Source organism: Leucopleurus acutus (genome assembly GCF_964270905.1).
Source record: "Leucopleurus acutus genome assembly, chromosome: 2".
In the NCBI taxonomy this organism is placed as follows: domain Eukaryota; kingdom Metazoa; phylum Chordata; class Mammalia; order Artiodactyla; family Delphinidae; genus Leucopleurus; species Leucopleurus acutus.
The window spans coordinates 80,460,039-80,482,720 of NC_139143.1; the positions used below are offsets into that span (position 1 = coordinate 80,460,039).

The 22,682-nt window shown below is 39.1% G+C and overlaps 1 protein-coding gene across 3 annotated transcripts in view; it reads left to right on the forward strand.

The window, feature by feature from the left end:
• The window catches only part of LOC309958425 (GON-4-like protein), an 88,197-nt gene that overhangs the window by 2,014 nt on the left and 63,501 nt on the right, over window positions 1-22,682 (forward strand). For 2 of the 3 annotated variants that reach the window (XM_082834260.1, XM_082834261.1), the window contains exons 2-3: window positions 397-927; window positions 6,471-6,662. In XM_082834260.1, the coding sequence (XP_082690386.1) occupies window positions 423-927; window positions 6,471-6,662 (697 nt within the window). In that variant the 5' untranslated portion in view covers window positions 397-422. Of the gene's footprint in view, window positions 1-144; window positions 928-6,470; window positions 6,663-22,682 lie in introns of those variants that run through there. The other variant, XM_082834262.1, reaches the window with a different exon arrangement.

Sequence of the window (22,682 nt, forward strand, 5' to 3'; positions counted from 1 at the left end):
CCCGTATGCGGAGCACAGGCTCCAGACGCGCAGGCTCCGCGGCATGTGGGATCTTCCCGGACCGGGGCACGAACCCGCGTCCCCTGCATCGGCAGGTGGACTCTCAACCACTGCGCCACCAGGGAAGTCGAACAATTATTTTTTTTTACAGTTGAGGAAACCAAAGTTTGGAGAGGTTAAGTCACCCAGCCAAGATAACACACTAATCAGTAATAGAGTTAGGATTTGAACTCAGGCAGTCTAACACTGTCTCTCACCTTCCACCTAATGGGACATTGTGCATTTGGTGTAAAGTACCGTGTTGATGATTGAACATGAATAAGTGAAAAGATTTGAGGAAATGTTATTATCATTAATTAATAGGAAGGTGATAAGAACTTGCCTTTATCCTTTCAGGATGGAACAGAAGTGGAACTTGCAAAATGTTGCCCTGTAAGAAGAGAAGAACTACATTGACAGAGTCCCCACAGCATGAGGGCAACCAGGAGGAAGATGACTTAGACCTAGAGTCAGCTGTTAAACCAGAATCTGACCAAGTTAAAGACCTGGGGTCAGTGTCAGTGTCCTGGGGTCCAAGTTATGGCAGAGCAGCTGGCCTTGAAGTGCAGTCTGTGCAGGATGCAGGAAGTCAGCTTGGTATGGAGGACCCATCTTCGAGCTCTGGGATGCTCACCCAGGACACAAATACACCAGTTGTAGAAGCTGTCGATGTGGCCATCTCTCAGGGAATCACCCTACCTTCCTTGGAGTCTTCCCAGCCCTTAAATATACACATTGGTAAAGGAAAACTCCAGGCCACTAGTTCAAGGAGAGGGAAGAAAATTACACTCAGGCCTGGGTCACTTGCTCAAGAAGACAGAGGTGATCATCTTATCGCAAAGGAGCCTTTTTCAGGAGATCCTAGTGAAGAATTCAAGGAAGAAGGAGGTAAGATATGGAAGGTCTTAGGTTACATTTTCCTTGTCAGTACCAGCTTGCCATTGCCTTTGCTGTTGTCATCGCACTCTCTGCAGTGCCTTTACAAAATAGCGTTTCTGAAAGAGGATGCTGATTTGCTATGGAATTGGAGCTGTGGTGCTTGTAAGGGTCAGCGTTGAACGTTATGAATGGGTGGAAACTTTCTTCTCCCCTGCCATTTCCTGGATCATCTTCTGTATCCTTTTCTTTCCTTTCTCTTTATCTTTCCATCATTTCTGGAGGGATGAACTATGTATGGCCTTTTGTGATTTGGTGAGTATTTATGAAGTGGGCCTTGAGGAGGGGCAGTGGCTTAAAGGGAGAGACTGCTGCCTGCATCTACAGAGGTGACATAACCCTTAGGACTTGAAGGATGAGTTGTGGTTTGATGGACTGGTGGCATGGAGTATCTTAGGCCAAGAACAGTCTGGGCAGAGGCCGAGAGGCAGAGAGGCAGAGGCAGAAGAGGTAGTGAGAGATATCTTCAGAGTGGTAGATTGTGTTTAGATTGTGATGGGGTTTGTTTTTCACACTTAAGTGTTTCAACTTTTCCTGAAGGTTATAGCCAATTAACAAAAGAAGCAGAAGGCATAGTTCTGACCTCAGAAAGCTTATAGTCTAGTTGGGAAAACAAGACACTGCTCCAAATGAATTATGGATAATTCATTTGGAGCAGTTTAAGATACTATGTGATTAAGTGCTAGTGTGGTACAAGTAATTAGGATTTTTGAAATCAGAACTTGGATTGATAGGATTGGACGGATTGGGGTGAAGGAGTGGAGGCAGAATAGCATTTTCTACAAACACGTAGAAGTGCTGTGTTTGTGTGGGAGGGTAGCAGGGTTTCAGATAGAAAGGATAGATCCAGATTACTATACAGAGCCATGCTGCTATGCCCTTGAGACTGTATAAATTATTGGTGTAAGATGTTGGCAGTAAGGATAGAGAAGAAAGGGTATATCTCAGAGACATTACAAAGAAAGAATTAATATTACTCAGAGACTGATACCGTTTAAGATAACTGGACTTGGGGATGGTGAAGCATGCCTTCACGAGGAAGGTATTTGAGGGGGTTGAAATGAGTTCAGCTTTAGATATATGGAGTGTGAGGTGCCATCAAGGAAAAATAGAAAATTGAGATTGGAGTTTTCTCAATCTCAGTTGGTAAGAGGTAGGACTAGAAAAGTGTTAATTGTGGTTCTTCTTCATGGAAAGGAGCATGGAAGAAGATGACAGAGAAGGGAAAACTGGAGAAGTAATGGTGGAAGTCAAGGAGGGAGGAGAGTGTTAAGAACAGATACATCATTTAAAATTTAGTGACAAAGGAGATACAATGATGCCTGAGAAAATATTACATTTAAAGGTTGATGATCTTTGAGAGTAGATTTAGGAGAGTCTTTTAGAAAAAGGAAATCAAATGATGGCATTAAAGAGGGAGGGATGAAAGCCCCAGTAATAATTTGTGCCATGGGAGAATGGAAATCGCTAGAGGGGGCGGCAAGACTATGGAACTTTTTCCTTGGCTAGGTTGTATTAGTGATACGAAGACAGGAGGAAATGGAGGAAAATGTAGGATTAAAGTGCTAGAGAAGGAATGTAAAATTAAGTAGGGGTTCAAAGTCACTCACCTATTGAGGAGTGGAATCTAGAGATATTTTCAGTGGTCAGTTTGCAAATATGCAAGTGTAGATAAATAAACATTTATTTTTTAGGATTATCTGTAATACTACTACCCCGTTGATTCTCTCACCTTGTACTTCAATTAGCTGTATATACAAGTAATACCAGTAAAAGAAGTACATTATGACTCCTTTTTTCCCCCCAAGTAACTTTTTTCAGCCAAATGGAAATGTCACATAAAAAGCAGAAAGGAGGAAAGAAGGAAGATTGAAAATTCATACATGTGCGTTTTGGAAAATATTGAAAAGTTGAAAGAAGAAAATAAAAATCACCCATAATCTTACTGCTCAGAGTAATTACTGTTATAATTTAGTGCATATTCTTTTCGTTGTTTTGCTTTCTTTTAAGTGACATTTTGGTTTTTTTATTATGATTATGTGGGGGAAGAAAACAGAAAAAACATCTAGGTTATTTTGAAGTGTCAGCATTGTGTTATAATTGATATACACTGTTAAATCATGTTTCTAGATTGCAGGTGCTAGTGATTAAACCTTTCTCTATATTGATGTTTATTCTCATAGAATTTTAATTGTTCTTTTAAAATTGATTTATGGACCCTGATTTCAACTTAAGCCGTTTTTTCCTTTCTTTGCCTTCTAAAAATGATTTAGGCAGATTTCAGCGTAAAATTAGTTGGTTTTTACAGTTTTCAGCTAATTATTTTCATGTTATCAATTTGAAGTTGTTAGACTGGCAGTAAACAAGTTACAGCTGTGCTCTGAATAAGGCTTTTACTTCTCTCTCTTACCCTTCTTTATTTCTTTATTTCTTTGGCTGCATTGGGTCTTAATTGCGGCACGTGGGATCTTCATTGCGGCAGGCATGTGGGATCTTTCGTTGCGATGCGTGGGCTCCAGAGCGTGCGGGCTTAGTTGCCCTGTGGCATGTAGGATCTTAGTTCCCCTACCAGGGATCAAACCCACGTCCCCCTGCATTGGAAGGCAGATTCTTAACCACTGAGAGGTTAAGAGTGGGAAGTCCCTCTCTTACCCTTCTTGACTTCTCTTTCTAAGGTCTTTGGCCTCTAGCAGATTGATAAGAGGAAAAGAAGAGTGGGATCCTAGGGGGTTCTGTAGGAGGGGAATTAAATTGAGAAGCAATGAGATGGGATCAGGAAAAAAAAGTTTGCAGAGGAAAGGAATATCTTCTCTATGTAGAGTATGGTGCAGCTGATAAACTGTAGGGACAGTTTTGGAGTAGTTCCAACTGTTTGAGGTGGAAAAAGTATCAATGGAAGCTCTACCTACCAAAGTGAACTTCTGTATTTTGCTTAGATGTGAAGATCCTGGTATGTTTGTTTAAAAAAATCATTTGCATCAGTTCAGTTTTTAAATGTTAGACATTAATTCTAAAAATTATTAACAATTGTTGATTAATGAGAAAGCTCTGCTGTGCTATTGATTTAAGTTCTTTCCTCTTATAAGAAATGTGCCTGAGAGGAACTTTTTTTTTTATAAATTTATTTATTTATTTTTGGCTGTGTTGGGTATTCGTTTCTGTGCGAGGGCTTTCTCCACTTGGCGGCGAGCGGGGGCCACTTTTCATCGCGGTGCGCGGGCCTCTCACTGTTACGGCCTCTCATTGCGGAGCACAGGCTCCAGACGCGCAGGCTCAGTAGTTGTGGCTCACGGGCCCAGTTGCTCCGCGGCATGTGGGATCTTCCCAGACCAGGGCTCAAACCCGTGTCCCCTGCATTGGCAGGCAGACTCTCAACCACTGTGCCACCAGGGAAGCCCCCTTAGGGGAACTTTTGATTTGTTGGATTTAGAATTCAACTCGTTGTACAGTCCCTATTAAAACCACAGCTTTTAGCCTTTTTTTTTTTTTTTTTTTTTTTTTTTTTTTTTTTTGCGGTACTCGGGCCTCTCACTGTTGTGGCCTCTGCCGTTGCGGAGCACAGGCTCCGGATGCGCAGGCTCAGCGGCCATGGCTCACGGGCCCAGCCGCTCCGCAGCATGTGGGATCTTCCCGGACCGGGGCACGAACCCGCGTCCCCTGCATCGGCAGGCAGACTCCCAACCACTGCGCCACCAGGGAAGCCCGCTTTTAGCCTTTTTGACATTGTGAATTAATCATGGGCTCCTGAAGTAAAGGAAGTAAGATTGAGAGTAAATAGAATTAAGGATTCATTCATACTTTAGTTGAAAATAAAGGCTTGTTTTCTTTGTTGACAGGGTGTCCTCCAATTAAAAATCTTGTGTATACCAGTTGAAACTGCTAATGTTGATGGGATAACAGTCTTAAAAAGTGTTATCTGTTTTGAATGGGACTCAGTAACAAATAATTTGATCTCTTTTTGAAAAACAATTTTTTTCAACTATGTAATACACAAACATGGAAAAAAAGTTCCTAAATGCAGAAAGGACACAGGGAAAAGTTAGGCACCCTTTCACTTTGTCCTCTTGTTTTCCAAGTTCTCAGAAGCAATCACTATTTAACAATGCCTTGTGTATATTCTATAGATCTTCTGTGTATACACAAGCCTGTATGTATTCTTGTTCCTATGACAGCTTGATTCTAATGTTTGCTTTTGATATTGCATGAATGTTTGTCTTTTTTTTTTTTTTTTTTTTTTTGCGGTACGCGGGCCTCCCACCGCTGTGGCCTCACCCGTCGCGGAGCACAGGCTCCGGACGCACAGGCCCAGCGGCCATGGCTCACGGGCCCAGCCGCTCCGCGGCATGTGGGATCCTCCCAGACCGGGGCACGAACCCATGTCCCCTGCATCGGCAGGCGGACTCTCAACCATTACGCCACCAGGGAAGCCCCTCTTTGTCTTTTTAACGCCCCTCACGAAAAATGGAAAGAAAGGTAACACTCTTTAAGAGTTGAGGTGAGGAGAGAATTCCCTGGCGGTCCAGTGGTTAGGACCCAGCACTCTCACTGCCGGGGCCCTGAGTTCCATCCTTGGTTGGGGAACTAAGATCCCACAACCCATGCGGCTCAGCCAAAAAAACAAACAAACAAAAGAGTTGAGGTGAGGAAAGGAGAAAGTTGTCTAATGAACTGTATAACCATGTATTTATAATGTTATGGTGATTTTTACTCTAATGCTTTGTAAGATTGATCTTACAGAGTCAGAAAGTTCAGGACATTTTATAATGTATATCTTTAAAAAATTTTATTTATTTTTGGCTACATTGGGTCTTCGTTGCTGCATGCGGGCTTTTCTCTAGTTGCGGAGAGCGGGGGCTACTCTTTGCTGCGGTGCACGGGCTTCTCATTGTGGTGGCTTCTCTTGTTGCAGAGCACGGGCTCTAGGTGCACGGGCTTTAGTAATTGTAGGCTCAGTAGTTGTAGCTCATAGGCTCTAGAATGGAGGCTCAGTAGTTGTGGTGCATGGGCCTAGTTGCTCTGCGGCATGTGGGATCTTCCCAGACCAGGGCTCGAACCCATGTCCCCTGCATTGGCAGGTGGATTCTTAAGCACTGAGCCACCAGGGAAGTCCTATATCATTTATAGTTGATTAAATGTGGTGTTAATGGTCATCTATATAAAATGTCCCTTTGTTACCAGGAATATATCTCCCCCCACCCTACAATTACGGATATGATTTTTTCATAGGGAAAAAAAAATGCATGTTAGAACTAGAAAGACCTTAGCGATTACCTAGTTCAATTCCCTGACATTACCGATGAGTAAATTGGACCTGAGCTTTGATTTCAATATTTTTCTTAGGGTACTGTCTTTAAGAGAGAGGAATGCCTGTATAGTAAATGCATCATTAATGAAGTTATCTAACTAAAAAGAACTTTATAACAAGATGCTGATTTTTACAACAGAGTATAATTGAGAATGGACAAAGTGTGGAGCAATATTTGTGATTCTTCCAGGAAAATCTCAAATGCATTCTGGAGGGGAGATGCCTTCATTACCATCAGACAGTCACTCTGCAAAACCAGCAGCCCAGCCTAGGAAATCATCTCAGCCAGATGTCTGTGCCTCTCCTCAAGAAAAGCCACTCAGGACTCTAGCTCACCAAGCTGAGGAAGAGATAGAGGATGGTGGACTCTTTATTCCAATGGGTAGGCTTTCTTTTCTTTTCTTTGAAAAAAAATCCTCTTTATTGAAGTATAATTTGCAGAAAACTGCACATATTCCAAGGTATCCAAGTTCACTGAATTTTCAAAGATTGAATACACCCATGTAACCAGCAACCAGATCAAGAAATAATATTACCAGTACCCAGAAGTCCTTCCTTTCATTTATTACTGACACCCACCCATGGGTAACCATTATCTTGACTTCTAGCAGCACAGATTAGTTCACCTGTTTTGTACTTTATGTGAAATATGAATATGTTTTTTGATTGCCTTTTCCCACTCAACATTATGTTTATGAAGTTGGTCCACATTGTTGCATGTACTTGTAGATTGTTCACTTTCATTATGATATAGCATTCTGTTGTTAGAGTATTCTATATTTTCTTTATTAATTCAATTCTTAATGAGTGAATACTTTCCAGTTGTAGGCTACTCTGAATGGTGCTGCTGTGAACATTCTACTGTAGATCTTTTGGTGAACATATATGCCTAATTTTTGTTGTGTGAAATTGCTAGGTCATAGGATTAGGCCTCCTTAAAGTTTTTTGGAAACAATATATATATATATATTTTTTTAAAAATTTATTTTATTTATTATTATTTATTTTGGGCTGCGTTGGGTCTTCGATGCTGTGTGCGAGCTTTCTCTAGTTGCACTGAGTGGGGCTGCTCTTCGTTGTGGTGTGTGGGCTTCTCGTTGTGGTGGCTTCTCTTGTTGCAGAGCACGGGCTCTAGGCACGCGGGCTTCAGTAGTTGTGGGACGAGGGCTCAGTAGTTGTGGCTCTTGGGCTGTAGAGCGCAGGCTTAGTAGTTGTGGTGCACGGGCTTAGTTGCTCCGCGGCATGTGGGATCTTCCCGGACCAGGGTAGAACCCGTGTCCCCTTAATTGGCAGGTGGATTCTTAACCACTGTGCCACCAAGGAAGCCTGAAACATTATATTTTTATTGTGAAATATAACACATACAGACGAGTGAATAAAGACTTCTTTATTTAGCTTAACAAATGGTTTTAAAGTGAACACTTGTGATTTCTTTTTCTCATCGCAAATAATAGACCTCCATTGCTATGTAGATTAGAAGTTGTGATAGTGGGCATCCACATCTTATTTCTGAACTTGTGGGAAGGTGTTCAGTATTCCTTATTATATGTGATGATAATTGTAGGCTTTTTATAGATATATTGTATCAGATGATGGAAAATTTTTTCCTCGTTTTCTGAGAGTTTTATCACATATTGAATTTGGTCAAATGCTTTTTAAAAATCTCTATTAAGATTATTGTATGTTTTTTTCTTTATTCTGTTTTCTTTTTTGTTTTTTTGGCCGTGTTGTGTGGCATGCGGGATCTTATTTCCCTGACCAGGGATTGACCTCGTGCTCCCTGCAGTGCTGAAGTGCAGAGTCCTAATCATTGGACTGCCAGGGAATTCCCTCCTTTATTCTGTTAATATGGAGAGTTACACTGATTGTTTTTTAATGTCAGATTTATTGAGATAATTTTCGTACAATAAAATTTTTTCAGTGAGTTTTGAAAAATGGATATAGTTGTGTAACTGCCACTACAATCAATATATGGAACATCTCTCTCTAAAAGTTCCCTCATTCCCCTTTGCAGCCCTTCATTTTCAGCCTTTGGGAACCAGTGATCTCAATTTTATTCTTACAGTTTTGCGTTTTCTACAATATTATATATAGGTGTTATACAGTATGTATGTAACCTTTTGAATCTGGTATCTTTTAAAATTTTTATTGAAGTATAGTTGATTTACAGTATTGTGTGCATCTTGTATCTTTCACTTCGTGTAACGCTTTTGAGATTAATTCATGTTTGTTCTTCATTGCTGAGTAGTATTCTACTGTATAGATATACCACAATTTGTTTATCTGTTCACCAGCTGATGGACGTTTGGGTTCTTTCTGGTTTTTGCCTGTTATGACTAAAGCTGCTATAAACCTTCACATGTAGTTCTTTTTTTTTTTTTTTCTTTTTTTGGGCTACCCCATGTGGCATATGGGATTTTAGTTCCCCGACCATGGATTGAACCAGTGCCCCCTGCGTTGGGAGTGTGGAGTCTTAACCATTGAACCGCCAGGGAAGTCCCCACATATAATTCTTTTTTTAAAAAATAAATTTATTTTGTATTTTATTTATTTTTGTCTGCGTTGGGTCTTCGTTGCTGCGTGCGGGCTTCTCATTGCAGTGGCTTCTCTTGTTGCGGAGTATGGACTGTAGGCATGCGGGCTTCAGTAGTTGTGGTGCACAGTTGATCCGCGGCATGTGGGATCTTCCTGGACCAGGGTAGAACCCATGTCCCCTGCATTGGCAGACAGATTCTTAACCACTGCACCACCAGGGAAGTCCCTGGTTCTTTGATAGATATACGTTTTCATTTTTCTCGGGGTAATAACTAAGAGTGGCATTGCTGGGTCTTACAGTAAACGTATGTTTAAACTGCGTCTAAACTGTTTTCCAGAGTAGCTGTACCATTTTACATTCCCAGCAGGAATGTATGCAATTTACAATTGATCCACATCCTTTCCAGCAGTTAACAGACTTTTTAATTCTATCTGTTCTACTAGGTGTATTTCCTTGTGTTAACTTGCATTTCCTTAATGAATAATGATATAAAGCATATTTTCATGTATTTATTGGCTATTCATAGATATTTTTTGGTGAAATGTTTGTTCATTATTCTGTTTGTCTATATTCTATTCGTAATTACTGCATATCTTGCATGAGATACTTTGAAACTATGCATATATCCTTTTTCTCTTCAGATGTTTCCCCCCTAATTTTAGCCTCCTTTGGTAGATCCCCTGCAACAATTATAATGCTGATTTTTTATTTCTGTTGTTCCTTTTACATTTATTAATTGGCATTTTTCTGTAAAGAAGAGCAGTCTCTTCTCCCTCATGTATTTATTAAGTTTTTATATGAGTGTGGACTCATGGATGTTTGTTTTATTATTTGAGTTATAGTGCCATGTTATCATTATTTATTTTGCCCGAATGGTTTCAGCATTAGCCACGAGGAACTACTTCAAGGTTTTTTTGGTTTGTTTTTTGAAATTTTATTTATTTATTTATTTGGCTGCGTCGAGTCTTAGTTGCAACATGCAGGATCTTTTTTGTGGCATGCGGGCTTCTCTCGTTGTGGTGCGCAGGCTCTAGAGCATGCAGGCTTAGTTGCCCCTTAGCATGTGGGATCTTAGTTCCCCGACCAGGGATTGAAACCGTGTCCCTTGCATTCGGAGGCGGACTCTTAACCACTGGACCACCAGGGAAGTCCCAGGCTTTACTTTTACGGATTATGCTTTCGTGTCGTATCAAGGAACCTTTGCCTAATCCAAGGCCACAAAGTTTTTTCTTCCTGTTTTCTTCTAGAAGTTGTAGTTTTACACATTACATATAGGTATATGTGATCCATTTTGAGTTAATTTTAAAAATATATTTATTTCTTTCTTTCTCTGTGCCAGGTCTTAGTTGCGGCAGGAGGGATTTTCGTTGTGGCATGCAGGATCTTTTGAGTTCTGGCATCTGAGTTAATTATTGTATAATGTGGGAGGTATATTTGAGGTTCTTTTTTTTACCTATGGATGTCCAGTTGTTTCAGCACTATTTGTTGAAAAGATTTCTTTCTCCATTAAATTACCTTTGCATCTATGTGAAAAAGTCACTATTTGTGTGGGTCATTCATGGACTCTCTCTTCTTTTCCATTGGTCTATGTATTTAACCTTTCACCAATGTCGCAGTCTTGAAATCAGGTAGTTTGTGTCTTCCAACTTTTTTTTTTTTAAACAAGATCATTGGGCTATTCTAGGTACTTTGCATTTCCGTGTAAATTTTAGGATTGGCTTGTCATTTTCTTCAAAAATACTTGCTGGTGGGCTTCCTTGGTGGCACAGTGGTTGAGAGTCTGTCCGCCTGCCGATGCAGGGTACACGGGTTCGTGCCCCGGTCTGGGAAGATCCCACATGCCGCGGAGCGGTTCGGCCCGTGAGCCATGGCTGCTGAGCCTGCACGTCTGGAGCCTGTGCTCTGCAACGGGAGAGGCCACGACAGTGAGAGGCCCACATACTGCAAAAAAAAAAAAAAAAACAAAAAAAAGAAAAAATACTTGCTGGCATATTGATCGATAATGAAACTGTCGATCAATTTGGGAAAGTCGCTGTCTTTTTTTTGTTTTGGCTGCACCATGCGGCATGTGGGATCTTAGTTCCCTGACCAGGGATCGAACCCCTGCCCCCTGCATTGGGAGCGTGGAGTCTTAACCACTGGAGTGCCAGGGAAGTCCCGGGAAGGTTGCCGTCTTAACAATACTGAGTCTACTAATCCATGAATAAGATATATTTCTGTTTATTTAGGTTTTCAAAAATTTCAGAAATATTTTGTAGTTTTTAGTATATAAATTTTTCATGTATTAAGTATTTATTTATTTTAAATTTATTTATTTTTTATTTATTTTTGGCTGCATTGGGTCTTTGTTGCGTGTGGGCTTTCTCTCGTTGCAGCTAGCGGGGGCTACTCTTCATTGCAGTGTGCGGGCTTCTCATAGCAGTGGCTTCTCTTGTTATGGAGCACGGGCTCTAGGCGTGAGGGCTTCAGTAGTTGTGTGCGGGCTCAGTAGTTGTGGCTCCCGGGCTCTAGAGTGCAGGCTCAGTAGTTGTGGCACATGGGCTTAGTTGCTCTGTGGCATGTGGGATCTTCCTGGACCAGGGCTTGAACCCGTGTGCCCTGCATTGGCAGGTGGATTCTTAACCACTGCACCACCAGGGAAGTTCTAAGCATTTATTTTTTATGCTAATGTCAATTTTTCTTTTCAATTTTCAGTTCATTGCTAATTTATAGAAATATAGATTTTGGTATATTGGTATATCTTGTGACTTTGCTATAAATTCACTTATTAGCTTTATGTACTTTTTTGTAGATTCTTTAGGGATTTCTTTTTTTTCCCCCATTTTTTAGGCCATGCTGTGTGACATGTGGGATCTTAGTTCCCTGACCAGGGATCGAACCTGTGCCCCCTGCATTGGGAGTACAGAGTCTTAACCGCTGGACCGCCAGGGAAGTACCGAGGGATTTCTCACATAGATAATTAGGTCATCTGCAAATAAGGAGTTTTTTCCCTTCATTTCCAATTTGTGTGTCTTTTCTTTCTTTCTTTCCATTCCTTCCTCTCTCTTCCTTCCTCTCCCTCTCTCTTTCCCTCTCCGTCCATCAGCCCCCATCTTATTATGCACTGGCTAGGACATTCAGTACAGTGTTGAAGAGAAGCAGTGAGAGTGGGCATCTTTTCCTTTGTTCCTGATCTCTTAGGGGAAATACACTCAGTTTTTCACCACTAAGCAGAATTTGTTGGTTTATAGCTATTGTTTATCAGATTGAGGAAGTTCTCTACTATTCCTAGTTGTGGAGAGTTTTTATCATGAACTGATGTTGGATTTTGTGAAAAGCTTTTTCTGCATCTATTGAGATTATCTTTTGTTTTCGTTTTTGCTTTTAATCTGTCGATATGGTGAATTGTATTGATTGATTTTCAAATTTCAAAGCATTTTTGCATTTCAGTGATAAATCGACCCTTTTGATCATGATATAGGTATATATATATATATATATTTTTTTTGTATTGCTGGATTTGATTTGCTAATATTTTGTTAAGGATTTTTGTGTCTGTGCTTGTAGTTTTTTTTAAAAAAAATATATTTATTTATTTATTTATTGGCTGCTTGGGTCTTCGTTGCTGCGCGCGGGGTTTCTCTAGTTGAGGCAAGCAGGGGCTACTCTTCATTGTGGTGCGTGGGCTTCTCATTGCAGTGGCTTCTCTTGTGGAGCACAGGCTCTAGGCGCGCGGGCTTCAGTAGTTGTGGCACGCAGGCTTCAGTAGTTGCGGCTCGCGGGCTTGAGTAGTTGTGGCTCATGGGCTCTAGAGCGCAGGCTCAGTAGTTGTGGCGCATGGGCTTAGTGGCATGTGGGATCTTCCCGGACCAGGGATCGATGCATTGGCAGGCAGATCCTTAACCACTGCGCCACCAGGGATGCCCCTGTAGTTTTCTTTTCTTGTAATGTCTTTGGTTTTGGTATTAGGGTAATACTGACCTCATACAATGAGTTGGGAAGTGTTCCTTCCTCTTCTTTGTGTTTTTTTGTTTTTGTTTGTTTTTTTGAAGAGTTTGTGAATTGGTTTTATTTCTTCCTTAAATGTTTTGTTGAACGCACCAGTGAAGCCATCTGGGCCTAGAGTTTTCTTTGTAGGATGTTTTTAACTATGAATTCAATTTCTTTAACAGGTAAAGGGTTATTCAGTTATCTCTTTGTTCTTGAGTGTGCTTTGACAGTTGGTATCTTTTCAGGTATTTGTTCTATCCAGGTTGTTGAATTTATTGACATAAAGTTTTTCATAATATTCCTTTGTCATCTTTTTAATGTCTGTGGGCTCTAATGATGTCTGTTCTTTTATTGCTCACACTCGTAATTTAGTCTTTCTCTTAATCATTCTGGCTAGAGATTTTTCAAAGAACAAGCTTTTGGTTTCATTAATTTCTCTATTTTTCTGTTTTCTATTTTACTGGTTTTTGCTGTTGTCTATTATTTTCTTCTGTCTCTTTGCTTTGGGTTTAATTTGGTCTTTACTGGTTTCTTAAAGTGGGAGCTTAGGTCATGGATTTGAGACTTTATTTTCTAATAATACTATAGAATGTATCAATTTCCCTTTAAACACTGTGCTAGCTATGCCCTACAAATTTTGATATATTGCATTTTATCAACTTCAGTTGACAGTATTTTCTAATTTCTCTTGGGATATCTTCTTTGACCCATGGGTTATTTAGAAGTGTGTGTGGGGCTTCCCAGGTGGTCCAGTGGTTAAGACTCCACGCTTCCACGGCAGGGGGTGCAGGTTCAATCCCTGGTCAGGGAAGTTCTGCTTGCCGTGCAGTGTGGCCAAAAAAGAAAAAAAAAAAAGAAAAGAGGTGTGTGTGTGTGTGTGTGTGTGTGTGTGTGTGTGTGTTTCTAAACAACAGAAATTTATTTTCTCACAGTTCTGGAGTCTGGGAATTCCAATATTAGGTGCTGGTAAATTCAGTTTCTGTGAGAGCTTTCCTCCTGACTTGTAGACACCCACCTTCTCACTGTGACCTCACATGGCCTTTTCTTGGTGCATGTGTGTGGAGAGAGAGGGAGTGAGCTTTCTGATATCTCTTCTTATAAGGAGACTAATCCTATAGGATCAGGGATTCACCCTTATGGACTCATTTAACCTTAATTACTTGCTTAGAGGACCCATCTCCAAATACAGCCATACCAGGGGTAAGGCTTTCAACGTATGAATTTTGGGGGGACACACGTTCAAGTTAATTTTGGGGAGACACACATTCAGGTTTTCTGTACAGGATTGGAGTCCTATTCTATGTTCAGTTTCAGAACCTGTTTTTTTAAAATGTAATTTTTATAGTTATAGAGTACCATATGGCTTATAACAGCAAAAACAAAAATCCACTATAACTTTTTAGAAGTGTGTTTTTTCACTTCCAAATATTTGGAGACTTTCCAGCTATCATTTTGTTACTGATTTCTAATTTAATTCCCTTGAGTTCACATCATACTTTGTATGATTTCAGTACTTTTATATTTATTGAGGTTTATTTTATGGCCCCAATATAATCTTTATTGGTAGCTCTTCCATGTGTATTTGAAAAGCATATGTATTCTGTTGTTTTTTAAGGTACACTGTTCTGTAAATGTCAATTAGGTCAAGTTGGTTGACAGCATTGTTCAGGTTTTATTTATTTTTATGGATTTTTTTTTTTGGTCTATTCTGTCAATTATTGAGGAAGGCATATTGAAGTCTCCAACTTTAATTGTGGATTTGTCTATATTTCTTTTCAGTTTTGTCAGTTTTAGCTCTACATATTTTATTTATTTATTTTTATTGTTTTTATTTTTTATTTATTTAAAATTTTTTAGCTGTGCCACCTGGCATGCTGGACCTTAGTTTCCCAAACAGGGATCAAACCTGCGCCCCCTGCAGTGGAAGTGTGGAGGCTTAACCACTGGACCGCCAGGGAAGTCCCTAGTTCTACATATTTTAAAACTCTGTTTTCAGGTACATATGCCTAATAACATACATTGAGTGGGTTTTGAATGTTAAGGCAAACTGGCATTTCTGGGGTAAACCTATTTGGTCATGATGTATTAGATTTTCTAATATATTGTTTAAGGTTTTTGTTTTTTTGTTTATGGGAGATAACTGGCTTTAATTTTCCTTTCTTATAAAGTCTTTTTCATGTGTTGGTATTAGCGTTATACTGACCTTATAAAATGAATTGGGAAATTTTTCATCATTATCTGGTCTCTGGAAGAGTTTGTTGAAGACTGGTGTTATTTCTTTCTTAAATGTTTTGTAAGCATTCACCAAGGGTGCTGTCTAGGCCTGGAGTTTTCTTTGTCAAAAGCCTTTTAAGTTTTGGATTAAATTCTTTAATAATTATAGGATTATTTAGATTTCCTGTTTCTTTTTGTGTCAGTTTTGTGTAAGTTGTGTTTTTCAAGGAATTGTCAAATTTGTTGATATAAAGTTGCTTGTAATGTTTATTTTGGTATGTCTAAGATTTTTAATGAGGTTGTCTTTTTAGTTTTGATTTTAGTGAGGTCCTCTTTTTATTTGTGTCTTATTTTTTTTGTTGATAAGTTTGGCTAGAGGTTTATCACTTAATCTTTTTAAAGAACCAGCTTTTGGCTTTCTTGACTTTTTTTTTCTATTTAATTGATTTCTGTTCTTTATTGTTTCCTTCCTACAATCTACCTTGGATTTGATTTGTTCTTTTTTAGCTTCTAGTAAGATTTTCAATCTTTTTTTTCTAATATATACATTTAAAGTTAAAACTTGCCCTCTAAGCATTGCTGTAGCTGCATTCTGAAAATTTTGATGTGTCATATTTTTGTTTTCATTCATCTTAAAATATTTTTAATATCCATTATGACTTTGTTTTTTTTGTTTTTTTTTTTTGTGGTACGCAGGCCTCTCACTGTTGTGGCCTCTACCGTTGCGGAGCACAGGCTCCGGACGCGCAGGCTCAGCGGCCATGGCTCACGGGCCCAGCCGCTCCGCGGCACGTGGGATACTCCCCGACCGGGGCACGAACCATGTCCCGTGCATCGGCAGGCAGACTCTCAACCACTGCGCCACCAGGGAAGCCCTATGACTTCTTCCTGACCCATGAATTATTTAGAGATATGTTGCTTAATTTCTAAACGTTTGAGGATCTTTCTAGTTAAATTTCTTTATTGATTTCTAGTTTAATTCCATTGTGGTCAAAAAGCATATTGTATATGATTCCTGACCTTTGAAAATTCTTGAGTCATTTAGCTTATGATCTGTTCATGTGCTGTTAAAAAGAATATATATTTAGTGGGTGTTTTATACATGTCGTTTGAGTCAAGTAAGATGTCCTGTATATGTCTGTGAGGTCAGTTTTGTTAATGTTGTTCAGATCTTTTATATCTTTACTGATTTTTTTTTTTGTCTGCTGTCATATGTTACTGATTGACATTTGTTAAAATCTCCAGCTGTGATTGTGGCTTTCTCCTTTTTTTCCCCTTTCAACTTTTTTATAAATTTATTTATTTATTTATTTTTGGCTGCATTGGGTCTTCATTGCTGCACGTGGGCTTCTCATTGTCGTGGCTTCTCTTGTTGCAGAGCACGGGCTCTAGGCACAAAGACTTCAGTAGTTGTGGCACATGGGCTCAGTAGTTGTGGCTTGCAGGCTCTAGAGCTCAGGCTCAGTAGTTGTGGCACACGGGCTTAGTTACTCTGCGGCATGTGGGAATCTTCCCAGACCAGGGCTCGAACCTGTGTCCCTTGCATTGACAGGCGGATTCTTAACCACTGCGCCACCAGGGAAGCCCTCAGCTTTTGTTTTATATATTTAAGCTGTATTATCAGGTGCACAGAAATTTAGAATTGTCATGTCTTTCTGTTGAATTGACTCAGCATGAAATGTTCCTTTTTATCTCTTTATCTTCTTGTCTTAAAGTCTGCTTTGTATTTGATATTAATGTGTACATGGTATAAGTGTTCACATTGTTTTGCTTTCAACCTTTTTTGTGTCTTTTTAAATGTAAATTTATTTATTTTTGGCTGTGTTGGGTCTTCGTTGCTGCATGCGGGCTTTCTCTAGTTGCGGAGAGTGGGGGCTACTCTTCGTTGCAGTGTGCGGGCTTCTCATTGCAGTGGCTTCTCTTGTTGTGAGGCACAGACTCTAGGCGTGCGGGCTTCAGTAGTTGTAGCGCATGGGCTTAGTTGCTCTGCGGCATGTGGGACCTTCCTGGACCAGGGATCAAACCTGTGTCTCCTGCATTGGCAGGCAGATTCTTAACCACTGCACCACCAGGGAAGTCCCCTTTTTTGTGTCTTTATATTTAAAGTGTATCTTTTATAAATAGCATAGAGTTAAAAAAACCAAAAAACAAAAAACCTTGTCTGAACATCTTTGTTAATTAGATTGTACACTTCATTTATATTTAATGTAATTTCTGATATAATTTTCTATTTCTCTATTTCTTTTTGGTTCCTTTATTTCTCCTTTCCTTCTTTTGGATTAATCAAAATGCTTTTACTTTTCTTCTCTATTAGCTTTTTAGTTTTGTATTCTTTTATTTTTCTTTTACATGTTACCCTATAGATTAATATGCAGTCTTTGAAATTACTATAATCTACCTTAAATTCGTACTTTTACCACTTCCCAAACCATGTAAGAACTTTACAACAGTTTTACTTTATATATCTACTCCTGCCTTTTGTGTTATTGGTATTGTATTTTACTTCTTCATTTGTTTTAAACCCTATAAGACATTATTATTATTGTTACTGTCTTAACCAGTCAATATTGATTTATATTTATCACATAGTTAACCTTTCTTATGTCTTGATTCATCCTGAAGTTCTTTATTTTGCCTTCATCTTGGGTCATTTTTTTTCATCTTGAAGAATTTCCTTTAGTATTTCTTGCAGACCTGGTCTCCTGTCAATGAATTATCTCAGATTTTGTTTGTCTGGAAAAAAAATCTTAGTTTTGCTTTCATTTTTAAAAATTATTTTCACTGTGTATAGAATTTTAGGTTGTTCTTTTCCCTGCAGAACTTTAAGATGCATTCTGTTATATTCTGGTTTCCATTGTTTCTGTTGCAAATTCAGCTGTCAGTTTTGTTGTTACTTTGATAATTTGTCTTTTTTTCTTCTGCTTCTAAGATTTTCTCTGTTCTGGTTTTCAGCATTTTGACTATTATGTGTGTGTACTTGGGTTTTCTGTTTTTAATCTGCTTAGGGCTTGTAGAGCTGCTTGAATATGAGATTTGATATTTTATCAGTTAAAAACAATCCTTGTAAATATTTTTTTTAGATATCATTTCTGTTGTGGTCTCCTTCTTTTCTTCTGGTATTCCAGTTACATGTATGTTAGGTCTTTTCACCGTGTCCCATGTGTATTGTTTTTTCTTTATATTCTTTTCTTTTTTCCTCCATACATCAGTTTCTGTTGTTCTGTAGTCTAGTTCACTAATTCTCTGTTTTGCCGTGTCTTATCTATTAAATTTTTCATGCCAGTTTAGCACTATAGATTCTATGTGAAATTCTCCATCTTTTCCATTATTTTCTTGAATGTGTTAATCATAATTATTTAAAAATCCTTTTTCTAATATCTGATTCACCCATAGGTCTTTTTTTTTTTTTTACTGTCGTCCTCCCCCATCCCCTAGTGTTTTGGCATCTTGGTTCTTGCTATAATTTTTGATTGGATGTTGGACATTGTGGATGAAAAATTCTAGAGGCGTTGGTATTGTTATCTTCCTCTAAAGAGGGTTATGTTTTCTTCAGGCAGGCAGATAATTTTGGAGGGTCACTTAAATTCTGCCAAGGGTTGGTTTTATGCTATATTAAGTCTACTTTGTTTCAACTTTATAGATTGTGGCCTATATTCCTAGTGGGTAGCTCTTCTGGGGTTTCAACACTTGTAAAAAAACTATAGTGTTTATGAAGACTTTTTCTCCTTTGCAAGACTTCAACTACAACCTCTGTCTTCCCAACACTTGTGTAGTGTAATCTTAGTTCCCCGACCAGGGATTGAACCCATGCCCCCTGCAGTGGAAGTGCGGAGTCCTAAGCACTGGACCGCCTGGGAATTTCCTGTGATTCAATCATAGTTTTTTTTTTTTTTTTTTTTTTTTTTTTTCGGTACGCGGGCCTCTCACTGTTGTGGCCTCTCCTGTTGTGGAGCACAGGCTCTGGACGCACAGGCTCAGCGGCCATGGCTCACGGGTCGAGCCGCTCCACGGCATGTGGGATCTTCCCAGACCGGGGCACGAACCCGTGTCCCCTGCATCGGCAGGTGGACTCTCAACCACTGTGCCACCAGGGAAGCCCTAAGCAGCTATTTTCATACAACAAAGCGACTTTGGTGATTTAGATATTACAGAACCCACCCATGTTTTTATTGACATCATCCATTTTGCAGTACATTTACAGTGCAAATTTACTTTCAACTTACTGCTTACATCATTAAATGTGCTTCTCAGCAAATACCTTGTTTTTAGCCACATCCCACCTTTCTCATAGAAGGAAAAATTAGATATTCTTCTTTATTCTAGTCTGATTTTTATAGAGTGGCTTCCTTTGTAAAATTTTTTAAATTTTAAAATTTTATTTATTTATTTATTTTTGGCTGGCCACTGCGGCATGTGGGATCTTAGTTCCCTGACCAGGGATCGAACCTGCGCCCCCTGCAGTGGAAGCACGGAATCTTAACCACTGGACCGCCAGAGAAGTGCCTTTTTTGTTGTTGCTTTTGTTTTCCTTTTTTTAATTTTTAAATTTCAGTTCTTTAGAATTCTTAGGGTCAGTGGTATCCCAATATTTTAAAAGTAAGATAATAGATTAGTTCTAAAACAGAGTAAGATATGACTGAATTATCTGTTCTTTCTTGGATTGTCTGTGCAATGTATTAGAATTTGTTCAATTTTCCTTATAGACCCACATTCCCTATTAAATTCAGCCTTAAAGTGAGAAATCAGAGGAGAAATAAGTGTGATGTGATTTAGGGGGATGTAATTAGATGAGATCGTGTAACCCCACAGTGATTACTTTGATTCTGTGTTTGTAAGATAGCCGTTCTGAATGGGAATTATGCTAACTCCAATGCTTTTTCCATTGAAAAGTATTTTCTGCAGCGAATTTTGTTATTTCCATTTTAATTTTGTGATAAGTTTTCTTCACAGTTCTTTAAAATTATTTTTTATGTTTGTCTTTATTGTATTTTTATTGGGGTTGAATGTTTTTCAGTGTATATTTTAAAGCAGTGTTACTCAAAGTGTGGTCTGAAAACCAGTGCTAGTTTGAGAACTATTCGTTACTGGTTTGAAACAAAATAATCACGGAAACTGAGAATAAAACTTTAGAAATGTTGTAACATTTGACATTATGGCTATATTCTTACTTTATAAAAGTATGAGTCTACAGTGGATTGGTCAAAAACAAGACTAGTTTTTCACCACAGAGAGTTTGAGAAGCACTGTTTTAAAGGACAATTTGATTCCTCATCAACTATCTGTATAAAATTTTATTAATTTTAGCTGCTTCCATTGTAAATTTCCTTTTTTTGGTCTTCAGTTCTATGAATTTTTGTTACATTTTGTAGATCTAAATTTCGTGAGGAAGATTTTATTTATTTAGGTTAATTTTTCGTTAATAACACACTTTATTATTTCTGGTATAACATTAATAGTTTTAACTTGTGTCTTTCATACTTTTTTCCCCGGGTCAGTTTTTCAATTGACAGTGTTACCAACAACATGATAGGATATGAATATGAAGCTGAATCAAAACTTCTTTGGGTGTCAGAAATCCTTTTCTTGCTCTGCAACTACCAGGTCATTGTTTAAGTACTGGTAAGATGAGAAGGGAAAGGTGGATGGCAGAAACCAAGAACTGGCTAGATTGGTCTACATGAGAAAGGATGCAAGAGGGAAGGGAGGAGCAAAGAGAGGAGTTTCAAGTGTGGTGAAGAGAGAAGAGTTTTGGAGTTTATGGAGGAAAGGGGTAAATGAGGTGAGAAGAGAGACTTTGGGAAAAGATATGTGTACAAAGGTTTTTAGACAGTTTTGTTGTGTATTATGCTATGTAATTCCCCTTTTGCTGCTTTCTCAAATGACCATCAGTAAAGAGCTTTGTCACTTTTCTGATGCATTCTAGAGTTTTATATTTCTTTTGCATCTATCACTTTGTTGGGATGTACCTCAAGGTAGCCCATTTTTTGTTTAGGTTACACAAATGTAAGATGTGTATGTTTGAATTCTACTTTTTTTTTTTTTTTTTTTTTTACTTAAAAATCATTATCGGCTTCCCTGGTGGCGCAGTGGTTGAGAATCTGCCTGCTAATGCAGGGGACACGGGTTTGAGCCCTGGTCTGGGAGGATCCCACATGCCGCGGAGCAACTAGGCCCGTGAGCCACAACTACTGAGCCTGCGCGTCTGGAACCTGTGCTCCGCAACAAGAGAGGCCGTGATAGTGAGAAGGGCCGCGCACCCGCGATGAAGAGTGGCCCCCGCTTGCCACAACTAGAGAAAGCCCTCGCACAGAAACGAAGACCCAACACAGCAAAAATAAATTAATTAATAAACTCCTACCCCCAACATCTTCTTTAAAAAAAAAAAAATCATTATCAAAATTTTTTCCATATCATTAAAATCTCTTTGTAGACATTTTTAACTTGTCCCCCCCCATCAATTGCTTAAAAAGACTATTTTTAATGGGTCAGTTACAGTCCAGTGTATGGTGTACCAGTGTTCACTTAATCATTTTTTTCATACTGGCTGTGCACACAAAAAATGTTGCCTACCTTTTCAGTAAACAATGAATGTTGCCTGCTGTCAAGGCATCAGCCACTGCAGCCATACCCCCACCCCACCCCAACCCCAAAGGGTGCACCCTGAGGGGAATTCAGGTTGGAGAAAAACAGGATACTGGCCCTAGATAGTTAAGATGCATAGCTAAGGAATAACTTCAATGAGCCAAGACTCTTGCATATTCCTCTACATAGAAAAGCACTAAAATCATTAACTTGAGATGTCTTTTTTTGCGATTAGCAGTAATCTTTTGATGTTCAATTACATGTATTTTTTTTTTTTTTCCTAGTGAAAACTTCTGTATATCCTGGCTTCTCCCTAACCTCTTTGGAGCAGTTCCTCAGAGCTATCTGAGAGGCTGTCTCCCAGGCTGTAGTCCTCAGTAAGGTCCCTGAATAAAACATAACTTGCAACTTTTAGGTTGTGTGTTTTTCTTCAGTCGACATTTAGGTGTTTTCCATGTTTTTGCTAAAATAATTAATGTTGAAATGAATAACTTGATTAGTCTTTAACATGTGTAATTATTTCCTTAAGAAGAAGATTGGATTGAAAGTTACAAACATTTATCAAATTCTTGATATATATTCCCAAGTGCAAAAGCAATTGTTTGAAATTACTAATAATTTTTCACTGAGTAAACATTGCCAGGGTGCAGCTTGAAGGTCATAAAATCTTTTTTTTTTTGCAGTACACGGGCCTCTCACTGTTGTGGCCTCTCCTGTTGCGGAGCACAGGCTCTGGACGCGCAGGCTCAGCGGCCATGGCTCACGGGCCCAGCCGCTCTGCGGCATGTGGGATCTTCCCAGACCGGGGCACGAACCCGTGTCCCCTGCATCGGCAGGCGGACTCTCAACCACTGCACCACCAGGGAAGCCCCATAAAATCTTTTTAAACCAAAAAGGTTGTCTTGATGTTAATCTTCTCTAACCCCTTGTTTTCAGACGGTAGCAGACCAAAAAGTATCAGAGAGATGAGAACCTCATTTTGGTGTTGCGTGATAATCTACTTCAAGACTTAACAGATTCTAATAATCAAGAAGCTTTTCCTTTTATCTGGTTATATATGTGCTCCTTTCTTGTAGAATAGAGGTACTTCATCCCCTCCCC